Raw genomic sequence first — 20,908 nt, 5'->3', positions numbered from 1 at the left:
TCTAGCATCGTCATGTACATTTAGTCATCTATCAGACGCTCTTAATCAGAGCGACTTACAGTAAGTATAGGAACATTCCCCCCGAGGCAAGTACATTTACATTTAGTCATTTAGCAGACGCTCTTATCCAGAGCGAGCGAAGTAGGGTGAAGTGCCTTGCCCAAGGACACAACGTCATTTTGCACAGCCGGGAATCGAACACGCAACCTTCTGATTAATAGTTCAAGTCCCTAACCACTCAGACATCTGACTCTACTACTTGATGTATCAAGATAACACCCACAACACCCACACCAAGTTCCCAGAATTCAACACAGATGAGAGTGTAGATAGTAAATAAGGCTGAATATACTGCAGTGAACAAAGAAAGGAGGACGGATAGAGAGGGGAGTAAACATGTTCTCTCCACAATGGAGGACTGCCAGAACAGTGGAGGAGACAGAACCATTTGCCCGGGAAAAGAAGATTGGCTCGCTATAGTAGTCTCATTTTCGGGAACCTTTCCCAGAGCCGTGTCTTAACTGGGCCTTGTCGCCTGAACAAAGCCCGCTCCAGCAGCAAGCTGCCCCCAGGCATCTGACTGGGGCTCTTCACTCTAACAGCGGTATGAATACGACGTGGGGAGAAAATAAATCCTTCTGTGATCTACAAACTATCGAGCAGAACTGGGAGAAGGGTTAATGATGTGAATGTTAATCAAGCAGCTAGGGCACCCTAGTGGTAATACCCATTCAGCCTGCCTGTGTAGAAAGGGCATTGTCCCTGCATGGTGCCCATACAGTCTATTCCAGAATTCTTGCATAGAAATGAATGCGATCAAGCAAAACAACTGCCAAGTGTGGATGTAAGTTCGCATCGGAGAGGAGAGAGATGAACTCCACCAGTCACTGGACTGCGGGTTCTTTTTTGCTCATATTTCTTTGGTAGCAAGTGAGTTATAATCACCAGGGAATGAGTCACACACAAGCATTAATAAATAAACAGACGTACATGTCCTATCCGGCATTTCAGCTTTGTGAGAAAACAACTGGCATTCTGACCATGTGTCTACCTCACCAGGTCTTCCCAGCTGACATCAATTTAGCTTTGTTTATCATCGGCTTGTTATCCCCTCCTCCTTGTTATGTTCAACACTGTTTGGCCTCTCAGTTGGATCTAGGCTCATATCATTGCTTATTCCACACAATAGATTGACATTTTCATCCACCCTCTATGTTGGCTGGTGGACAACATGGTGGACAACATTTCCCTCACATTCCCAGAGTGTTGCAGATGACTGTGGGAGGAAATAATTGGTGGTTAAGACAGATATGTGCTGGACAGACAGATGACCACAGCTCATATCCAGCATTCCAGTCTCCCCTCCCTGTCACTTTGGTAATCCTCCAGTGACTAACTGGCATGCATGTACAGCATCCTGTGGCTCTGGGAGTGGAGGCCTTGCTTACAATGCGTGACAATACAATTGTAAAGCTGTTACTGCGGGAACTGCGGGTTACTGGGGAAGCACCTTCCTCCCCTCTGTCAGAACCAAGCTGGAGGTGGTGCAGGGGAGGCAGTGAGGGAGCAGAACAGACTGCTCTGTAGCAGGGGTAGCAGGGAGGCAAACAGCCCGCCAAAGGCTCTTTGAAAGTGGATTCGTGGTGGTGGATTGGTTTGTAATCAAAGTGAACCTAAGCCCAGACGTTTAGATGAACTCTGAAGCAGCCTCCACAGCCTGTTGATTCGGTTCATAAAAGGGAAATTGAATCAACATAATTCCAACCTATTCCCAGCTAATGTTATTACAGTTCATTATTGAATTTGTCACTTAACGTCATCACACATTGTTTCAAAAGCAATGGGACATAGCCTGCCTGTGCCGTCTACAGGAGAGCTCTGCAGAGTGGATGCTCTGGATGCCCGGGGTTACCTGTAAGCTTGCTGGCAGGCTGCAGGCGGATGCTGATGGCCTGGTGGGTGAGCAGAGGGGAGGAGGGCAGGGAGCGGGACACGCCCTCCATGATGCGGATGTGCTGCATGCCCTCCGTGATGGAGAGCGGGGGCACGCTGTAGTCTCCCTTGAAGGCGAAGTCGCTGTCCACACTGCCTCCTGCAGGGTGGGAGAGACACAGCGAGGGCCTTGGTTACTCTAGTTTAGCACCGAGAAAAGGGGGAGGGTCCTGAACACACCATGATACCCCCCCCCCCCCCCACACACACACACACACACACACGGTGCCCTGCTGGCATCCAGCTTTCAACATGAATTATGTTTCAATGCAACATACTTTCAGCTGTTTTTTTTTCCTGTACTCCATTCCTCAAAGTTCACCTATCTGAACCCATGTTCTCCCAATTTAACGTTGTACGCTTCTCCTCCCTGGACATCAGTGTGATGATGTCAGGTTGGAGAAGCAGGAGAGGGGAGGGGTGTGATGTGGAGGTATTGACTGTGGCCATCATAGGCTGACCTAGTAGATAGAAGGCCTGCAGGCAGCATGCACTCTTTATAGTACTGACCTACCGGCTGTGGAAGAGCAACTATTTGGTCAGTAATAACAAGCAGCAGTCCCTGAAGGCACACAGCAACCAGTGAGGAAAACCCTTCATCCCTCCTGCAGAAGAATTTTGGTAATTTCCTACGTTCTTTTCCAGCCTTATTCCCGGGCAAGCTAACACTTTTACCCTGCAACGCTCAGGAACAACAGTCAACTCATCCACATAGTCATCACTGACAGCTAGGTCTCTGTGTGCGAACACACTTGTCCTGTGTGCATCATAGCTGTGAAACCCAACGCTTTCAGGAGAATTTGCCGGTGAATTTTCATTTCTCCACCAACAGCTCTGCATAATTGTCTGGGAGCCGCAAGAGGGGTTTGGTGTGAGCCAAGGGTCTGGGGAGGAGGAGGGAGGCAGGGAGGCAGGGAGGGAAGGTGACTTCAGGGGTGATGGGCTTAGCTCTCCAAATGCCCCCACACAATAAGGAAAGGACAGTATGTTGGAGCTCCATATTGAAACAGATGAGCCCTTAAAGGGTAAGAGCCTCTTTATGCCTTCGAACACACAAACAAACACCCACTCTGCCCAGTTCGGCTCAAAAACACAGTCTACCCTTGGTCGAAGGGAGGGGTTGAAGGAAAGGGTAAATCATAATGATCTAAATATTCTTTCACAACTTAGATTTAAATACACGGCCACAGAAGAAGAATACATCTAACTCTAACCTCCAAAAATACAAATATAAAATACAAACCCTCCAGGGTACTTACAGCACAGTTCAAAAGATGAAAGTAAGACAATCATTGAGGCAGTAAAGAGTACAACCACTACTGGCAGAAAATATGTAATATTTCTTCAAACTTATCAGAGCAATGAGATTAGTTATGGGAAAGGACACAGGAAGGGCAAGCAGATGAATGAGCAGGGGAGAACAGAATTATGGCATATGGAGGTGAAGAAAGAGAGCCAGGTGTTGAGCGGTGGGTGCTTACCTTGCCCAGCGTAGCTGAGGTAGGGGTGGTCTAGACCGGGCGAGCAGGGGCCGGCCAGGTCCTCACTGCCACCATCTGCGGATGACGAGCAGAAAGAGGAGAGAGAGTGAGCGCGGCGGTGTCGGTGGTGCTCGATCACCAGGGCCATCTCCTCCTCCATCCGCCGGCACCGGGACCTGAGGAGCCCCAGGAGACTGCCCACACACAGCCCCTCCACCCCCCTCCGCCGCTGGGACAGCTGGCCCCTCACGGTGGCAAAGTGTGACCCCACAGGCAAAATCCACTTTTTTCTCCTGCCCATGGTTAAAAGGGACGTTTTTTAAACTATTTAAAGAACCGAGCGTGTGTGAGGGACTGAGGACTGGTACTGTAGGCATTAGGTCTGCTGATAGATGTACACGGGGCTAATGATATAAGGATCAATGAGGCCCAGGGGACTGAGCAGGCTGAATTAGCTCCAGTGGATGGAGCATAGGGTCGATGTGTCAGCAGTACTTAGCCTCTACAGACGCCTGTTTGACAAAGCTGAGCTGGAGCCACAATAACGTTGGACGCTAACACAAGGGCTTATCGCAATTTATTCCCAGATCATACACCCCCATTTAAATTAAGTAAAGCCAGCCATTCTTAAACCAAGCAGCCGTTTGAAAAAAAGTGATTATCTGCCACAGATTTGCATGCTTGCCATAGTACAAGGCATACAGAGTTGTATATTTGTATACATACAGAGTTGTACAGAGGACCCAGTGCACACAGAACACTCACACAAAAATGACTCTTTAGAATATATCTCTCTCTCAGATTTCCTGGTATGCAGCAGTCAAGGACTAGATTGGGTAGCGGGTGGACATATTAAGCCAGTCGATAAACTAATAGCATTAGCTTCAGGGTGTGAGTGTGTGAGACCCGGAACAGGCAGAGAGATTGACACTCTTTGGCTGGTTAATCAAACAGTCCAGCAACGGAGCCCACAGCCAATCCCAGCCACTGCAGTGATACCTCCGGTACAGAAGACTACGTCACCCAGCAGGCTTTTTATCTTTTTTCTAGGCTTTCAAATCCGCAGTGCGAGCCCTATGAAGGTCTGTGGGCTGAAACAAAAAAGTCTGGCTGTTTACATGGTGAGCATTGATGTGGTCAGAGTGGACATTGCTGCCAGAGAGGTCAATAGCCACTGAGCTGGAACATGAGAGAGGGACCAGGCCCGACAGACATTCTCATTTTAAATGCTTGAGACACACGGGACAAACTAACTTTCCGCTGCTCCAATCGGCACTGTAAAAATAATAATAATAATAATAATAATAACATGTACTACTTAATACTTCATAGTTGTACAATATTAAAAGATCAGGCAACATGTAGTTAAAACTCTCGCCCATTATAATTTACTGTAAAAAAAAACAAACAAACAAACTCTAGCATACAGTCATACAAAGTTAATGACAGTCGAGGGTCCAGTCCCATTTGGAATGTAGATCAAGAAAAAAGAAATAATTGACCACTATAATTGAACACTTATACTATAGTGGCTGCCTTCAAAGACACAAACCCCGGAGCAATGTGGCCCAGAGTTGTGACTCACCCAAGATGTGTCTAGAACTACATCTCCCGGAGAAGTCTGGAACAAAGACCATCCCCTCCCCTTCTACCCCGAGTCCACCTCTGAAAGGTTCAAATGTGACAGAGAACGCCACAGTCATTAGAGCGCTGTGGGGTGTTGATGTATGCTGGGGCCCTGGTTCTCCCTGAGACATCATTAGAGGGCCGGTTCCTTTACAGGCATCTGAAAGGTCCTTTAAGGATGGACTTTGTGTTAGGTCACCGCTGACAAAGAGAGACATCCTCAGACATTTGTTCATGTCTACTAGCTTCTTGTTTCTGGATAGTAGCCCTAGAGGCCCTTGGGACTATGGACGCACTGAGGCACACACACTCACTAAAGGAACACACACTCAGGTACACACACTCACTAAGGGAACACACAATCACAGAGGATACACGACACACAGTCTCCAAAGGGTCACCTATACAATTCTATAAGGACTTCCATTATGCCCGCACTGTGGTGCTGTCACTCTGATCTGTCACAAGGAGTCCCTTAAGAGTCAGGGGACAACAATGCACCCTTTCTCTTCTCTTTACCTAGTCCGCCTCTGACTCTAACACTGTATCACCACAGCTTGAGAGACTGGTCTGATCCTTCATTGTCCTCTGTAATGTATTGCAGTGGAGAAGAGCGCGGTGATTTGATCCCATTAAGTGTGGTACTTTTAGAAAGAGCAGAGGATTTGGTCAAAGACAAGAGCAGACATTTAAGTGTCTGAGTGTTTTGACATTTATGTGTGTGTGTGTGTGTGTGCGCGTGCGTGTGTGCGCGTGTGTGTTTGTGTGCGTGGGATGGTTGTATGTGAACTCTATGTTCTATTTGAAACCCAGGTGAACATGCTGATCTTTACTAGGAAGCGAAGCTCTCTTAATGAATCACAACACAGGCACACAGGCAATATCAAAGCAGACACCTGCTCAGTCAAGTGTTGGCAGACATCTTCATTTGCATCAATCACTTCTAACTCGTTGTGCAACCACACAGACATACACATAGCCACACAAGCAGAGAACTAACTAGATCACTAACCAGACATTTTGGAGGGCATATTGGTACAGATTTTAATCTCATTAGTGCACATACAGCAGGAAACCAGTACCAGGTCAGAACAGAGTCCACACAAATCTGGTCTACCACCAGCCAACCAGAACCTTAGTGAGCCAACCTCCTCCAACCAGCACCGGAACTACATAGAGCATTGGGAAGTGATGGAAACAACACAAAAGTCATTGACAAGTTCACAAACAAGTGGGCTTTAACACTTTGCCTTGTGCCCCAACTGTGTAGGGACCTGACCTGACCTCCACCATCACCTGTGTAGGGACCTGACCTGACCTCCACCATCACCTGTGTAGGGACCTGACCTGACCTCCACCATCACCTGTGTAGGGACCTGACCTGACCTCCACCATCACCTGTGTAGGGACCTGACCTGACCTCCACCATCACCTGTGTAGGGACCTGACCTGACCTCCACCATCACCTGTGTAGGGACCTGACCTGACCTCCACCATCAGCTGAGATGAACAGCTCTCCCTGGACTGGCACCTTCATTATTACCAGAGATGATACCTGTCATGCAGTCATGCTAGCCATGCCACACATGTTTGTCCAGGACACACACACACAACACTTGCACTCCAAACAGGGCACGGAACAGTAGTGCAGAAGAAAACCCCATTAAAATCACAACACCCTGCCACAAATGGAGGTCAGCAGTGTCTTGACAAGGCGAAAAAAATGGCCTTAGGGACAGCGGGGAATAACCTCGTACTATAACTCAGACTGTGCGGGGGAGCTGAGAAGAGCCTGCTATCAGAGCAGAGTCATTTGTCACAGCTGTATTAGCTAGCCTGACAGACCAAAGGCAATTCTGTCAGCTCTTGTGCAATGTTACCTTGATGAAGGGCCTGACATTGCCAGTTAGGATTAGATTGCAAGCAGGGCTTTGGATACGTCCTGGATCCCAGAGAGGAAGAATGGAGCAGCATCATGCAGGTGAGGGAGAGAGGACGTGTCCAGCATCATGCAGGTGAGGGAGAGAGGACGTGTCCAGCATCATGCAGGTGAGGGAGAGAGGACGTGTCCAGCATCATGCAGGTGAGGGAGAGAGGACGTGTCCAGCATCATGCAGGTGAGGGAGAGAGGACGTGTCCAGCATCATGCAGGTGAGGGAGAGAGGACGTGTCCAGCATCATGCAGGTGAGGGAGAGAGGACGTGTCCAGCATCATGCAGGTGAGGGAGAGAGGACGTGTCCAGCATCATGCAGGTGAGGGAGAGAGGACGTGTCCAGCATCATGCAGGTGAGGGAGAGAGGACGTGTCCAGCATCATGCAGGTGAGGGAGGGAGGACGTGTCCAGCATCATGCAGGTGAGGGACAGAGGACGTGTCCAGCATCATGCAGGTGAGGGAGGGAGGACGTGTCCAGCATCATGCAGGTGAGGGAGAGAGGACGTGTCCAGCATCATGCAGGTGAGGGAGGACGTGTCCAGCATCATGCAGATGAGGGAGAGAGGACGTGTCCAGCATCATGCAGGTGAGGGAGAGAGGACGTGTCCAGCATCATGCAGGTGAGGGAGAGAAGACGTGTCCAGCATCATGCAGATGAGGGAGAGAGGACGTGTCCAGCATCATGCAGGTGAAGGAGAGAGGACGTGTCCAGCATCATGCAGGTGAGGGAGAGAGGACGTGTCCAGCATCATACAGGTGAGGGAGAGAGGACGTGTCCAGCATCATGCAGGTGAGGGAGGGAGGACGTGTCCAGCATCATGCAGGTGAGGGAGAGAGGACGTGTCCAGCATCATGCAGATGAGGGAGAGAGGACGTGTCCAGCATCATGCAGGTGAGGGAGGGAGGACGTGTCCAGCATCATGCAGATGAGGGAGAGAGGACGTGTCCAGCATCATGCAGATGAGGGAGAGAGGACGTGTCCAGCATCATGCAGGTGAGGGAGAGAGGACGTGTCCAGCATCATGCAGGTGAGGGAGAGAGGATGTGTCCAGCATCATGATCCAGAAGTGTGCGGCTGTCCTTGCAGCACGATACTACAGCTGTGTTTTATCTGTGGAGGCCAAGATCCCCTGACAGGAAACAATGACAGTGAAACTAAAGCGATTTTTTCAAATTTGTGTTAGGTCCTCTTGGCAAACTAATTTAAGGCACATTCCAATATGTGAAAGAGCAGAGTAATAAAGAAGCAAACACATGGCAGCTGTACAGCCAGCAGAGCAACCATTTGTTTTATTCTACTGAATATACAAGAGACTGCCGGCTATTGTAAATCCTAATGTATGTTCTGCTTGTCTGCACATGTCTTCAGGCCTCCGAGGTTCGACTTGGACTACATTTACTGGGATTAACAGACACAGAACCTATTCTAAAGCTTGGTGGTATGGTAAAGGTGGTATGGTTGAAAAAGCATAGGTTTAACAAACACACCTAAAATGTTAGAAAATACTCCACTAAGCTTGATGCAATGTATTCATTTATATTCAATAAATGAAGCTGATCAAATGCATAAATTGTCCCTGAAGCTTAAACATTAGTCGTAATCATGTTAATCTAGTTCTCTTTGCCCATCAGCAGGGCAAGAGCGTAACATCTGATGTAAGTGCTGTGTGGCTACAGCGGTCGCTGCCCGCTGAGGGTGATGTGCTGTTTTATCCGTGAGCCAGTGGGCACGGTGGCACGGTGGCACAGGGCCACTGACGCATGTGTGACAGGAAGAGTGCGTCAGGCGCTGGCCGCCAGCCCCGCCACTCGACAGTGTCCTGGATGGAGGTGTTAGTGGAACAGGAAGTAGAGAGACTGGGAGGGGGGGGGGAGAATGAGAGAGAGAGAGAATTAGAGGGAGTGATGGAGAGCGAAGAGAGGGAGGAAGAGAGAGCAAAAGGAAAGAGCAAAAGGAGAGAGAGAGAGCGAGCGAGAAAAAGGACATCCTACATTGCCGCGCACAGCTAAGAAAAGCTCTGTCGCAGTTTTGAGTGGGTGGGCTTCACCACAGCGAGTGAGGGATGGATGGAGAAAAGGAGGGATAGAGAGAGAGGGGGAGATATGGAGGGATGGAGCAGCAGACTATGGAGGAGGAGGTGGGGAGGAGGTGGGGAGGGGTGTTACATCACATAGACAAACAAGTCTAAAAACATGCAGCTATAAATAAAGTGCATCGAATACGAAATGGAGTCTAAGGAGCAGACACGCACCCAGGAGAAGACTATGGGAGAGGTGTGTGAGAGAGAGAGAGAGAGAGAGAGAGAGAGAGAGAGAGAGAGAGAGAGAGAGAGAGAGAGAGGAAGAGAGAGGTAGAGAGAGAGGTAGAGAGAGAGGTAGAGAGAGAGAGAGGTAGAGAGAGAGGTAGAGAGAGAGAGAGAGAGAGAGAGAGAGAGAGAGAGAGAGAGAGAGAGAGAGAGAGAGATGCCTCCAGCCTCACTCGGGTTGGTTTCCTCTCTCCAGAACGACAGTATGACAATATGAACACAAGGGTATTCAATTGTCTCTCTCCCTTCTCTTCAGACTGCAGTGAGAGGGCTTGTCCTCTGTCGAGGGCCCTGCTGCCTGTCTGCCCCTAGCAGGGACACCAGAGGACTCACACTGGAGCTTGTCTGACAAATAATGATGTTGTGTATTCATCTAGCAGTCGCCTTTATCCAATGCGACTGAGGTGGGAATGAACTGCAAAATCGAGATGTGCAGCCAAATACTCTACCACTAAGCTAGACTGCCCATCCCTCAGATAAAAATGGGATGATATTATATCCACCCATTAAATTCAACACGCTCAGTGCCATGGTGCAAGAAGGCTGAACAAACTAATTGACTTTAATGCACCACACAAAATAATAAATAATAAAATAAATCCATGGGGACCAAATGACCAGAAGATAGACATCCTATGTTGTCATAAAGTACTCCTTTAATCTAAACTGAGGGCACAGGTCATTAGGGAAGAGGGGAGAGGAGCTGGAGGAGGGAAGACACAGGGGGACAGAGAAAGAGAGAGAGAAAGAAGAGAGAGAGAGAGAGAGAGAGAGAGAGAGAGAGAGAGAGAGAGAGAGAGAGAGAGAGAGAGAGAGAGAGAGAGAGAGAGAGGATGGAGGGTGTGAGAGAGAGAGAGAGACAGAGAGAGAGAGAGAGAGAGAGAGAGGGAAGGAGAGAGAGAGAGAGAGAGAGACGGAGGGAGTGAGAGAGGGAGTGAGAGGGAGGGAGGGAGTGAGAGAGGAAGAGAGAGGGAGGGAGGGAGAGAGAAAAGAACAGAGAAAATTAGTGAAAATTGGACAGAAAGCGAGATCAAAGGGTAAGACAGAAAGGGAGACATACGAAAACAGGAAGAACAGAGGGAGGGAGACAGAGAGAGAGAGAGAGGAAGAACAGAGGGAGGGAGAGAGGTAGAGAAGAAGAGTGTCCTTGCTACAGTGCCCTCTTCCCTCACACGGGCTTATTCCTCTGCTTGCCCAGAGCAATGCAATCACTCAGTCTGTCTTTACAAAACACTACAGAAAAAGATAGCGCACACACACACACACCCATATCCACACACAGCCTCTTCATTGCAGGCCAACATTGAACAAGCAGGCTTGAATAATGAAAAACCATCAAATATAAATAGACTAGGAGATACGGCTTCACTGTACAAGAGACAACAAACCCAGTCATTTGAGTGAGTAGATGGCTGTCTGTTAACTCGGATAACTAGAGGTATTATACAACCATACATCCTACCCGACATGACTATCGATGTCAGAACTGGGTGTTTTTCGTGGGTGGGGCCCACGAAAAACCATATAGGTTTCTGGCTCCACCTGCATGTTTTTTTCTCTTCTTTTGTATCTTTATATTTTTTTAATCATTGTATAAATGCGAATAAACAAACAAACAAGAACTGACTGTACCCTTCACGCTGTTTCAGCAAGAGGACCAAGGACAAGGGCAGGATATACGGAGCCCTCCTAACCCCCCTGTCTGTGTGTCGGGATGAGAGGGCTGTCTCCAGACAGGTACGTCTAGTCCCCGTGCCCTCCCCTGTGAGTTACGTCAATGCAGACAGGGTGTCTGGTGCTGTAGATGCGCTCACACACACACCCCATGCACAGTGCGTGTGTAGTGGGGAACTACATCCAACCTGTCTGGGAAGATCAACATTGTCCCCCGACATGACAGACCAGTTCCTTCATACGAGTCAGCAGGAGCTACTGCTGCGGGGAGGGGGGGGGGGGGGTGCAGGGAAGGGGGGGTGGGGGGATGGTGGGTGCAGGCAGACAGGCAGGGTTTGGTGGAGAGCGGCATGTCTGGAGGAGTGTCTGGGGGCGGGGGTAGGGGGCACACACACTACACACACACACACACACACCAGTTAAAAGGAAATATAAATTGAAGCCATCTAACCAAATGTAATGACTGCGCATGGCGTTCACTTTAATATTATTGGTTTATACGGCTGACAGTAAAACACCAGCCTGGAAGCCTCTCCCAGTCAGAAGAGTGTGAGGGAATGTCCAGAGGCTATCAGCCAATCGGAAAGAGCACAGAACCCGAGGGGACATGGACGCAGAGGAGATAAGAGAGGTGAAAGAAAGAGAGAGAGAGGGACTCTCAGACAGATGGGTGAGAGAGAGGAAAAAGCGAGCGAGTGGAAGAGAAGCATGAGGAGAGCTGAGCAGAGCAGAGAGGATGGGTGCAGCTGAGGTGAGACAGGGATGTTTTAGAAGGAGGGGAGGACAAAGGGAGGACGGAGTGGGAGACTGTGGGACTTGGGAAGAGGAGGAAGAGGAGGAAGAGGAGGAAGAGGAGGAGGAATATATGGAATTTTGAGGACCTTCATTAGTGGTATGTGGGTGATAGAAAGATTAAGAAATGATATATGTGTGATAGAGACAGACAGATGGAGATAGATAGAGATAGAGATAGAGATAGAGATAGAGAGAGAGAGAGAGAGAGAGAGAGAGAGAGAGAGAGAGAGAGAGAGAGAGAGAGAGAGAGAGAGAGAGAGAGAAGAGAGAAAGAGAGAGAGAAAGAGAGAGAGAAAGAAAGAAAGAGAAAGAGATCATTACCGAGAGGGAGAGCAATAGACGAGGAGAGATGTTGCTGTGATGTTACACTAAACATGAATCTTACCAAATTCTTACAGAGAACAGGGGGCACTTTGTATTGTCATTCATAACCAAAGGACAGAAACCCATCACGTTAACCATAAAAACACACACACACACACATGCTCTCTCTCTAACACTCTCTGCCAGGTTGTGGAGTGATGCAGTGACTGATGTGAAAGCTCCACCTGGGTCAAGCAGGCGTCAAATCTCCAATGTAACACAGAGAATCTGACACTTGCTGAAACTGGAAGTGGTCACTGGAACCCTGACACGCAAGCTACAAATACTGCTCGTTATCCTTGAAAATTCAGCAGGACACCTATACACACTGATTAGCAGCTTCAATTACAGGATTAGGTACCAAAGAGAAATCTTCAAACCTGAATCTCTATGAAAAACAATTACCTCCTGTCTTCCCCTTTCTCCATTCAAGACCAATTCAAGACTCCAGAATTAAAACCATTCATCTCACCTTTTCAATGTCTCAGTTTGCCAGGCAATGGAAATCCCGCACCAAGGAACATCCAAGGAACATCCCAAACAAAAGACAAGGACAAAGGGGAAAACAGAAGGAGAAATGATGTTGAGGAGGTAAAGAGGGAGCTAGAAGAGAGGGAGAGGAGAGAGGGAGATCACGTCTGGCCCGGGCAGAGGAAGCTCTCCACAGTGTGAGCGGCACCATGTGTGACTGCACACACACACACACACACACACGCTGTCACTGAGGCACGCGCATGCACACACCCTCCCACGGCAGACAGACACTCTCTCCCTCCGCCTCTTGTGCTCTCGCTAGCAGCAATAACTCCCTCTCATCCTCTCTCTCTCCTTCCCCCTCTCTCTCTCTCTCTCTCTCTCTCTCTGTCTCTCTCTCTCTGTCTCCCTCTCTCTGTCTCCCTCTCTCTGTCTCCCTCTCTCTGTCTCCCTCTCTCTCTCTCTCTCTCTCTCTCTCTCTCTCTCTCTCTCTCTCTCTTTCAGCCAGGGCAAAATGACTTAACCCTTTACGAGCTAACATTCTTGAAATGCTGTGCCCTTTCTAAATGTTCTCTTCTTGATAAAGAGTGCAGGATGAGTGTGTGAGTGTCAAAGGTTACAGCTAATTAATGCCACTAATAAAAATGCAAGACTGTATTATTGTTGACAAATGTTTGTTTCCATCATAAGTGCCAATAGTGCTTTCCTTAATCTGGGCTAGTTTACTGACATATATATAAGAGTAGACTATATCTATGTGAATCCCCACTTAATACAGCTGAAAACTACAACTACAAGCAATTGTTTGTATCTGAATATCAGTCAGTGGCAGGAAATGTGTGGTGGATTACTGTCATGTTACAACAGACCTTGTCTCTAGGAGCTTTATTTTTAGCCTGCTGCTCTGCACCCCCATGCTGAACTGTCAAACTCTGCCTATGGTGTGCGTGTGTGTCAGTATGTTCTTACGTAATGGATCTATAGTTTCAGAACGCCCTATGTATGGAATACAGTACATTCTTCTGGGAGTATACTCTCATATCATAGGCATATATAGTATACTCTCATATCATAGGCTCTATTTTGGTTTTAAGGTACTGCATGTGATCCTTAAGTAATGAAATATATTTTAATATCAATAATTTAAAAACATTACCGAGTGTACTGAATGAGTTCCAACACAAAGCACATTTGTACATTGGTGTTGCCATCAACACCCTGACTGGCGAGGGCTCGTGGAGGTAAAAGAGCAGGATTCAGCCAGGGCCTCGGTCTGAATAGGAGGCCCATGAATGAACCATGAACCCTCCTGGAGACAGGGAGAGCTCCCACAATGCACCTGGGTCACAGCTCCTCTCAGTCACTCCGAATTGTCTTTGACCTTTAAGGGCTTCTGCTTCCCAAAGCATATTGTTGCCATGGTTGCCCGGTGATTAGGTCACAAGTGACTACTGATGAGGTCATAAGCTCTGAGCACCCGAATTGCCCTATCCTTAGACACAGGAATATTATTCTTGACCCTTGTTCCAAAACATCAAGGCTTCTTTTCCTGTGTTTTATAGTGTTAAACGACAAATGCTAAGGTCAAACAGTGAAGTCACAACACAGGGAGAGTGTTTACAGGAAGATAAGTGATGTACTTTATATAGAGACTGAAGTGAGGTAGGATTACTGTAATATTGGTAGAAATACTGACCTGCGAGAGCAAGCCGAAACAAAACTAGGGCCCTGAAACCATTCTGTAACAGATAAAATCATGGCTTAAGCTCTTTGCTAAAGGGCATCTTTTATCTTGTATTGGAAAATGTACACAATCTAAAATATGGATTGTGAATCCTCCAGGATTTAGTCACAGAGGTTCACACAGAAGTTCCGAATTCTGCTGAAAGTTGATCAATTACTTGTAATTAATCCTGTGGGTTCAGAAGAAATGTCCAAAACAAACATCCAGAAACAAACAGTCAATTCCTCCATTCACTTTTAATGAGTTCATTAATGCAGAGAGGAAGGGGCGATTCTGTGGAGCAGGAGGGGCCAATCTGTCGCTCAGTGTTCAGCCAGACATTCCCCCCATTAAGCTGTTCCAGCTCAGTCTGCATCCTATCAATCAATCTGCTACACCACACACAGCACTGACCTATGACTTTACTAGTACTACACCACACACAGCACTGACCTATGACTTTACTAGTACTACACCACACACAGCACTGATCTATGACTTTACTAGTACTACACCACACACAGCACTGACCTATGACTTTACTAGTACTACACCACACACAGCACTGACCTATGACTTTACTAGTACTACACCACACACAGCACTGATCTCTCAAACCATAACCCTAACAAGACAGATGGCTTCCATCAATCAGACACATTTGGTCCATAAACATGTATGTCCACAGTGAGGCTGCAAGGCTACATCAGACCCACATCAGCTCACTGGGAGGAGAGAGAGGACAACCCCCCCCCCCCCCCGCCTCTGCCTTATTCTGGCACAAGTCACATCTGATTAGCTTAACGAGATGATTCAAATATGATCTGATCGCTAAAACTCGATGCTCACGGCTGGAGGGACATTCCCCCTTTCTTTTGTTGAAAGAACCCCAAATGATGGGTGTCAGTGCATCTGTGTTCACAAGTGAACAATCATTTCAGACACACATGCTGAATGGGGTCTGATTACTATTGTACGGCTGGGTACAGCATGGCAGCAGGGTGCCCATAATTCAGTCTTGTTCAACACAACCGTCGTTGCGTTGTCTGCTGTTAGTATACACAAGAACAACACTTTCTCACTTGAAAGTTGTGTCTTTGGCCCCAATTCTATGTGATTTGATGGTGATCAACCCAACTGAATAACAACTATGCACAACACAGATAGTTGAGATATTTAGCATTCAACGGACCTGAATCACTTCATTGCAAAAGCATCAAAAGCAACAGTCCAGTTAGCATGTCTGAGTAACAGAGTTACAATCATGCGTCTCAAACTAGGTGGCAGCATAGCTTGATGAGCTATTGTGATTCACTTCACAGGAAGCGCATCTTCTCATTCTGGCATAAAAAGATATCTATTCTTATCTTCCTCTGACATCAAGGACGAGAACACACAGCAAAGGTATTCAGGAAGGAATGACCAGGGAGGAACAGCTTCCTTTTAAGATGGAACTGAGGAATGTCCTTACACAGGAATGTGCAGGGGACTACTGCCTCACAGCGCCCCCTGTCTGTGGTAGTGAGGTTGACGCTAGATCCTTAGGAATATGCAAAGTGACAGCAGCAGACATAAAGAGCAAGACAGACAGACAGACAGACACACACACACACACACACACACACACACACACACACACACACACACACACACACACACACAGAGAGATTCACTTAAACACATGCACGCTTGCAAACACAGACATTCATACAGTGCACAGTATCTCATGGAGATGAATTTTGACCGACAACTGATTTTGTTCCAGTCTAGCCTGGCAGTGAAACACAGAGCAGACTGGATCTGTGTGCGGAGGAATTCAAGCCCTCTGTGGTAAACCAGTCCAGTCCCAGGAGACCAGAGCAGAGAGCATTACATAATGCTGTTTCACATCACAATACAGTTATGTCCCCAGCTAGACAATACCAACTTCAACACCATTTGGATCCCAAACACTCAAAGACAGGATCAAAAACACCTTGAAAACACGGCCTCCCAAACCATTTCAAATGACATCCCCCCCTTTTCAACATTCTTTTCTGCCTCCTTCCAAGCCCAACAAAACAAGAGAGTTCTTATAAGAGAGTCCATACAAGATATTACGCAATGATGTTTAACATCTGTAAATGAGATGCAGGACACCTGCAAGACTCATTTATCTGCAGATATCTAAGAAGTCTCGCTCGGTGTCACGCGCTACTGACGCCTCGCCCGAGAGGGACTGTTAAAGAGGGCTCTTATTACATTTACATTTAGTCATTTATCACACGCTCTTATCCAGAGCGACTTACAGTAAGTACAGGGACATTCCCCTGAGGCAAGTAGGGTGAAGTGCCTTGCCCAAGGACACAATGTCATTTGGCACGGCCGGGAATCGAACCAGCAACCTTCTGTTTACTATCCCGATTCCCTAACCGCTCAGCCACCTGACTCCCTTATTACATAGCGTCGGCACTCACATTCAAAACAGGAGCTGTTGCACTTTTCCATGCTGGGATCCCCAGCAGCCGGACTCAGCCGTGCTGTGCTCGAGGATGAAGCCACATCACCGCCTTCCCTCCTTGACAATGGAAGCGCTTCAGAGCAGGGTGACAGAGGCAGCCGTATAGAAACAAAGATGGCAGTGGGGCTTTTAAGGGTGAGGGCTCGCATAGAATAATACAGCTGCTGTTTGAAGAGGGAATTTCACGTACGCCCATGAAAACGCATGTGAAGTGCTGTTAGCCCACCAATCATTGTCTGTCATTTCTATGGATGTCTGTGTGGGCTCTCATGCCGCAGATTGTGGAGAGGTGTGAGGGTGTGGAACCAGGTTAGAACGAGAGCCCTCAAGGGCGTCCCTCAGTGTTCTGACAGACAGCTGAGTCATATTGTTGCTGGCTGGGGGCAGAAGGTAGACTTACCACTGTTGCGGTTCTTGCGGTTGGCCTTGCCACCTGTGAGCAGCATCTTCAAGCTGTTCATAAACATGGCTGCAGCAGATCGCCTGGGCTATGGAGAATTCTGTTGAAACTGATAGAAAGAATGATAAAGGGAGAGAGAGAGAGAGAGAGAGAGAGAGAGAGAGAGAGAGAGAGAGAGAGAGAGAGAGAGAGAGAGACGCAGAGCGGCAGAGTAAGAAAGAGAGAGAAGAGGAGGCATATCAAACTGTGAGAAATGCTGTACACAACAAAGCAACTTGTCTGCTAGGCATAGAAAAATGTGGTGCTAATGTAGGTATACACAGCAATGCCTTGCTTGTTCTAGCTACACATAGTACATAGGCTACTGCATATTCAAGGAACACATTTATAAACAAGCTACAGTGCTAGGTCCACATAAAGAACATTTGTTCTCGGCTATCTTACATAAGTCTTGCAAAAGCCATCTTTAGTCCTGTAAGCTGCAGACAGTGAAGAGACTTCTCTACCTCCCACATCTAAAGTCCTCTCCTGTCCTCCACCACAGTGATGCAAAACCACCAGTGACCTGTCTGTCTGGGCGGGGGCCAGAGAGCTGAGATCGAGGAGGTTTTGATGTGGCAGCAGTGTGTTGGAGGCTGGAGGCTATGCTAAGGAGTGGGTGAAGAACAGCAGCGCTACAGCGTGTGGGAGGGGAGCTCAGAGGAGCTCCGACACAGTACGCTCCATTCTGCAGGTAGACGCAGAGAGTTTATCCTTGTACAGAAAAGCTGCTGACAAGATTCACCTCGAATCTTTTCTCGGACTTCACATCCACTATTCCCCTCTGGCATTACTCTCCAGCTCCCTCCATAATTACCCCCCCCCCCCCCGCCGTCTGCCTGTCTGGGTGCTGAGTCCTCATTGCAATGATTGAGGCAGCAGATCTTCCCTGTTACAGCAGTGAGTCAGCGCTGCCTCTCAAGACAAGCTCCAGCCCAGGAGGGGAGGGGTGGGGGGTGGGACAGACGGAGCAGTGAGGTGCGTAGTATGGTGGCTCATACTTCATTTATAAAGACTGTCTATCCTGCATGTCCTCTTCATACTAAAACGGCACCATAGTCTAAGGTTGGTGATAAAGAAGAACATCTGTGTAAATGATTATTTGGAGGTCAGGTGATCAGGGTGGTGTTGGTGCTGAGGGGGTCAGCTGACCAGGGTGGTGTCGAGGGTCAGGTGACCAGCGTGGTGAGGGTCAGGTGACCACAGCAGAGGTGGAACGTGTCTGAAGAACATGTGTCTGGCCCTAGCAGGTCTAATGCGTGGTTCCTGGATTGAGAGCTGGTTCAGATGAGTGGATCTGAGCCACCTGCACCATCCTCCTGCGAGAGTGACACAGCCTCCTCCACAGGTCCTCCTGAACACTGACACACACACAGGGGTCGGTCTTGTCTTTACAAGTTCCACACTGACTAGTTTATCAAACACACGCCATGGGCCTAATGACCGGATAAAGAGTTCCCTAAGAGCTGCCTTACTGTCTACCACCCTCAGCCCGTTCCATTACATTTACATTTAGTCATTTAGCAGACGCTCTTATCCAGAGCGACTTACAGTAAGTACAGGGACATTCCCCCCCGAGGCAAGTAGGGTGAAGTGCCTTGCCCAAGGACACAACGTCAGTTGGCTTGACCGGGAATCAAACTGGCAACCTTCGGATTACTAGCCCGATTCCCTAACCACTCAGCCATCTGACTCCCTTATTAACAGACCTTTATAAAGTTGAACATTGTTGTTTCTTCTCAGTTCTTTCGACTTTAATGGCCTCAAACTATGATTGGTGCTGCTTTCCCTTGCTCTCCTCTGGGACTGTATGACCCAATAACAAAATGCTGTTAAAGGCACTCCTTAATCACCACCATCATTAGAGATGGCCATAAACACAGGGACTACAGCTGAAGTGATTTTCACAGCAAAGCAACAGTTTCTCTAATATCTAGTCTCGAATGAAGATGCTGTGCCCGTAGTGAGCAGGAGTCCTCTATGGTTGAGATTCAACCGTCCACGTAATGCAGCAAGAACCAAGATCCGAGAATAGAACTGAACACAAGCAAGCACACACACACACATATACACAATATTCATCTCGCAATCTCCGAGGGAGTGTAAACACTCATCTCTCATTCCCACTCGGTGTGACCCTGTGTTCTGGCCCTGTGTGATGGGAAGCCAAGAAGCAACATGTACTTAATGATCATGTGCGTAAGCGGATGCCACCTTCTCAAGATCTGCTTAAGACGACCACATAATGCCCCTCCAGAGGGGAAAAAACTTGTAAAGAAACATTGTGCCTCTGCATGACAAAGGCTCTTCTATCCTCTGCTCTCCAAAAGCACAAATGTGTTCGCTTGAAAGAAAAAGCTGTAGGTGGTCCAAAGGTACAAACAGGCATTCTTTTTACTCTCAAGTAAAAAAAAAACGATGAGTCATCACAACCCTTCAATAATTACAACGTTGATGTACAATCAATAAAATCCCCTTTAATGAGGGCTGAAAATGGCAACGATCAGTGGTGTGGTGCAGCCCAGCCACTGTGATTAAGATCTTGGTTCTCCTGACCACCCCATTTAAAACTCATCTGAGAGGAAAACACTCAGACACAATTAGAAAATGACACGACTGACAACACAGCCTCACATGACGTGCACTAAATGTACCAATAATGCAGATGTTGTGGCAGCAACATTATTGTGACAAAGTTCCTTGAGAGCTTTTCATTTAGGATTAAACAAACTATGCTTTAAGTCTTAATAGGCCTTGGTAATTAGCACCACTGACTGTACATCTATCAAAGCACAAAGCTGAAGCAATAGGGGAGCGTAGCTGTTAATTATTTGATCAATTTAGCTTATCATTTATTAATATATTGGAATATAACATGTTATAATTAAGCCTATCTTCAAAGGCAACAATTTCTGCATTATTAATTGGGTCACCTTTGAACTATTACAGGGACTAATGTTCTGCCATAAACAAAAAGGGAGAGGTTGAAAACTTGAATCTGTATTTTCTATTTCATGGAAATGCAGCTCAACGAATGTTAAAGTGAACAATTGAACCAATTTGACACATTTCATTTAAATTACAAACGAGTAAAGGATGTTTCTGAAAAGAGACATCCAAAGCAGCCGTATGTGAACCTCTCTTGTCAACATAACTAACAAGGGTACCAGTAACCAGCCTGAAAAACGAAAACTGCAAAAAATCCTACCCAAAGACTGACAGGTGCAAGTGGACCTGAAGGTGCATTCATAACATGGGGTGATTTCATTCATGGTTTCCCTTCGGTAAGCAACACAGATGTTGAACCCTAATCATGTTAGATCAGAAGCAGTGGAAACAAGAGGGATATTAATAGTAGGTGAGTATTCAATAATGGATTGATTTCTCTGTCTCGATCCTGTAATGTCTCCTTAGAAAGTGTGAAGCAACCATGAGAACCACTTGTTTCAAGGCACATCTACCAGTCTGGAAGACGAGATAAATCAGGAAGATATTAGAGTCAGAAGTTGGTTTTCTTCTGAATGTGAACCACCTAGGACCCTGAGACCGGAATGCATCCATCCATTAATCACACTGATTTCAAGAAGGGGAAGAGTCAGA

The 20,908-nt window shown here is 47.4% G+C and overlaps 1 protein-coding gene across 1 annotated transcript; it reads right to left on the bottom strand.

Annotated features, from left to right (window-relative positions):
- Positions 1-1,222: 1,222 nt before the first annotated feature.
- LOC136950156 (protein TANC2-like) lies at positions 1,223-17,352 on the bottom strand. Its single transcript, XM_067244287.1, has 4 exons — positions 17,270-17,352; positions 3,474-3,548; positions 1,913-2,092; positions 1,223-1,276 (listed from the first exon to the last, which is right to left on the bottom strand). The coding sequence occupies exons 1-4, from the start codon at positions 17,334-17,336 to the stop codon at positions 1,251-1,253; spliced, it is 348 nt and encodes a 115-aa protein (XP_067100388.1). The 5' UTR covers positions 17,337-17,352; the 3' UTR covers positions 1,223-1,250.
- Between the last annotated feature and the right edge of the window lie 3,556 nt (positions 17,353-20,908).

This window comes from Osmerus mordax, chromosome 10 (genome assembly GCF_038355195.1).
Source record: "Osmerus mordax isolate fOsmMor3 chromosome 10, fOsmMor3.pri, whole genome shotgun sequence".
In the NCBI taxonomy this organism is placed as follows: domain Eukaryota; kingdom Metazoa; phylum Chordata; class Actinopteri; order Osmeriformes; family Osmeridae; genus Osmerus; species Osmerus mordax.
Note: the sequence above shows the minus strand (reverse complement) of the source record. Positions and strands in the feature narration are given on the sequence as shown.

Bases quoted from the DNA above. Each gene is read 5' to 3' on its own strand.
- LOC136950156 (XM_067244287.1), bottom strand. From the start codon at position 17,336: ATGTTTATGAACAGCTTGAAGATGCTGCTCACAGGTGGCAAGGCCAAC. The intron at 3,549-17,269 runs GTAAGTCTACCT...CGTCATCCGCAG, and splicing joins CCGCAAGAACCGCAACAGTG to ATGGTGGCAGTGAGGACCTG. The intron at 1,277-1,912 runs GTAACCCCGGGC...TTCCTCCCACAG, and splicing joins GCCTGCCAGCAAGCTTACAG to TCATCTGCAACACTCTGGGA.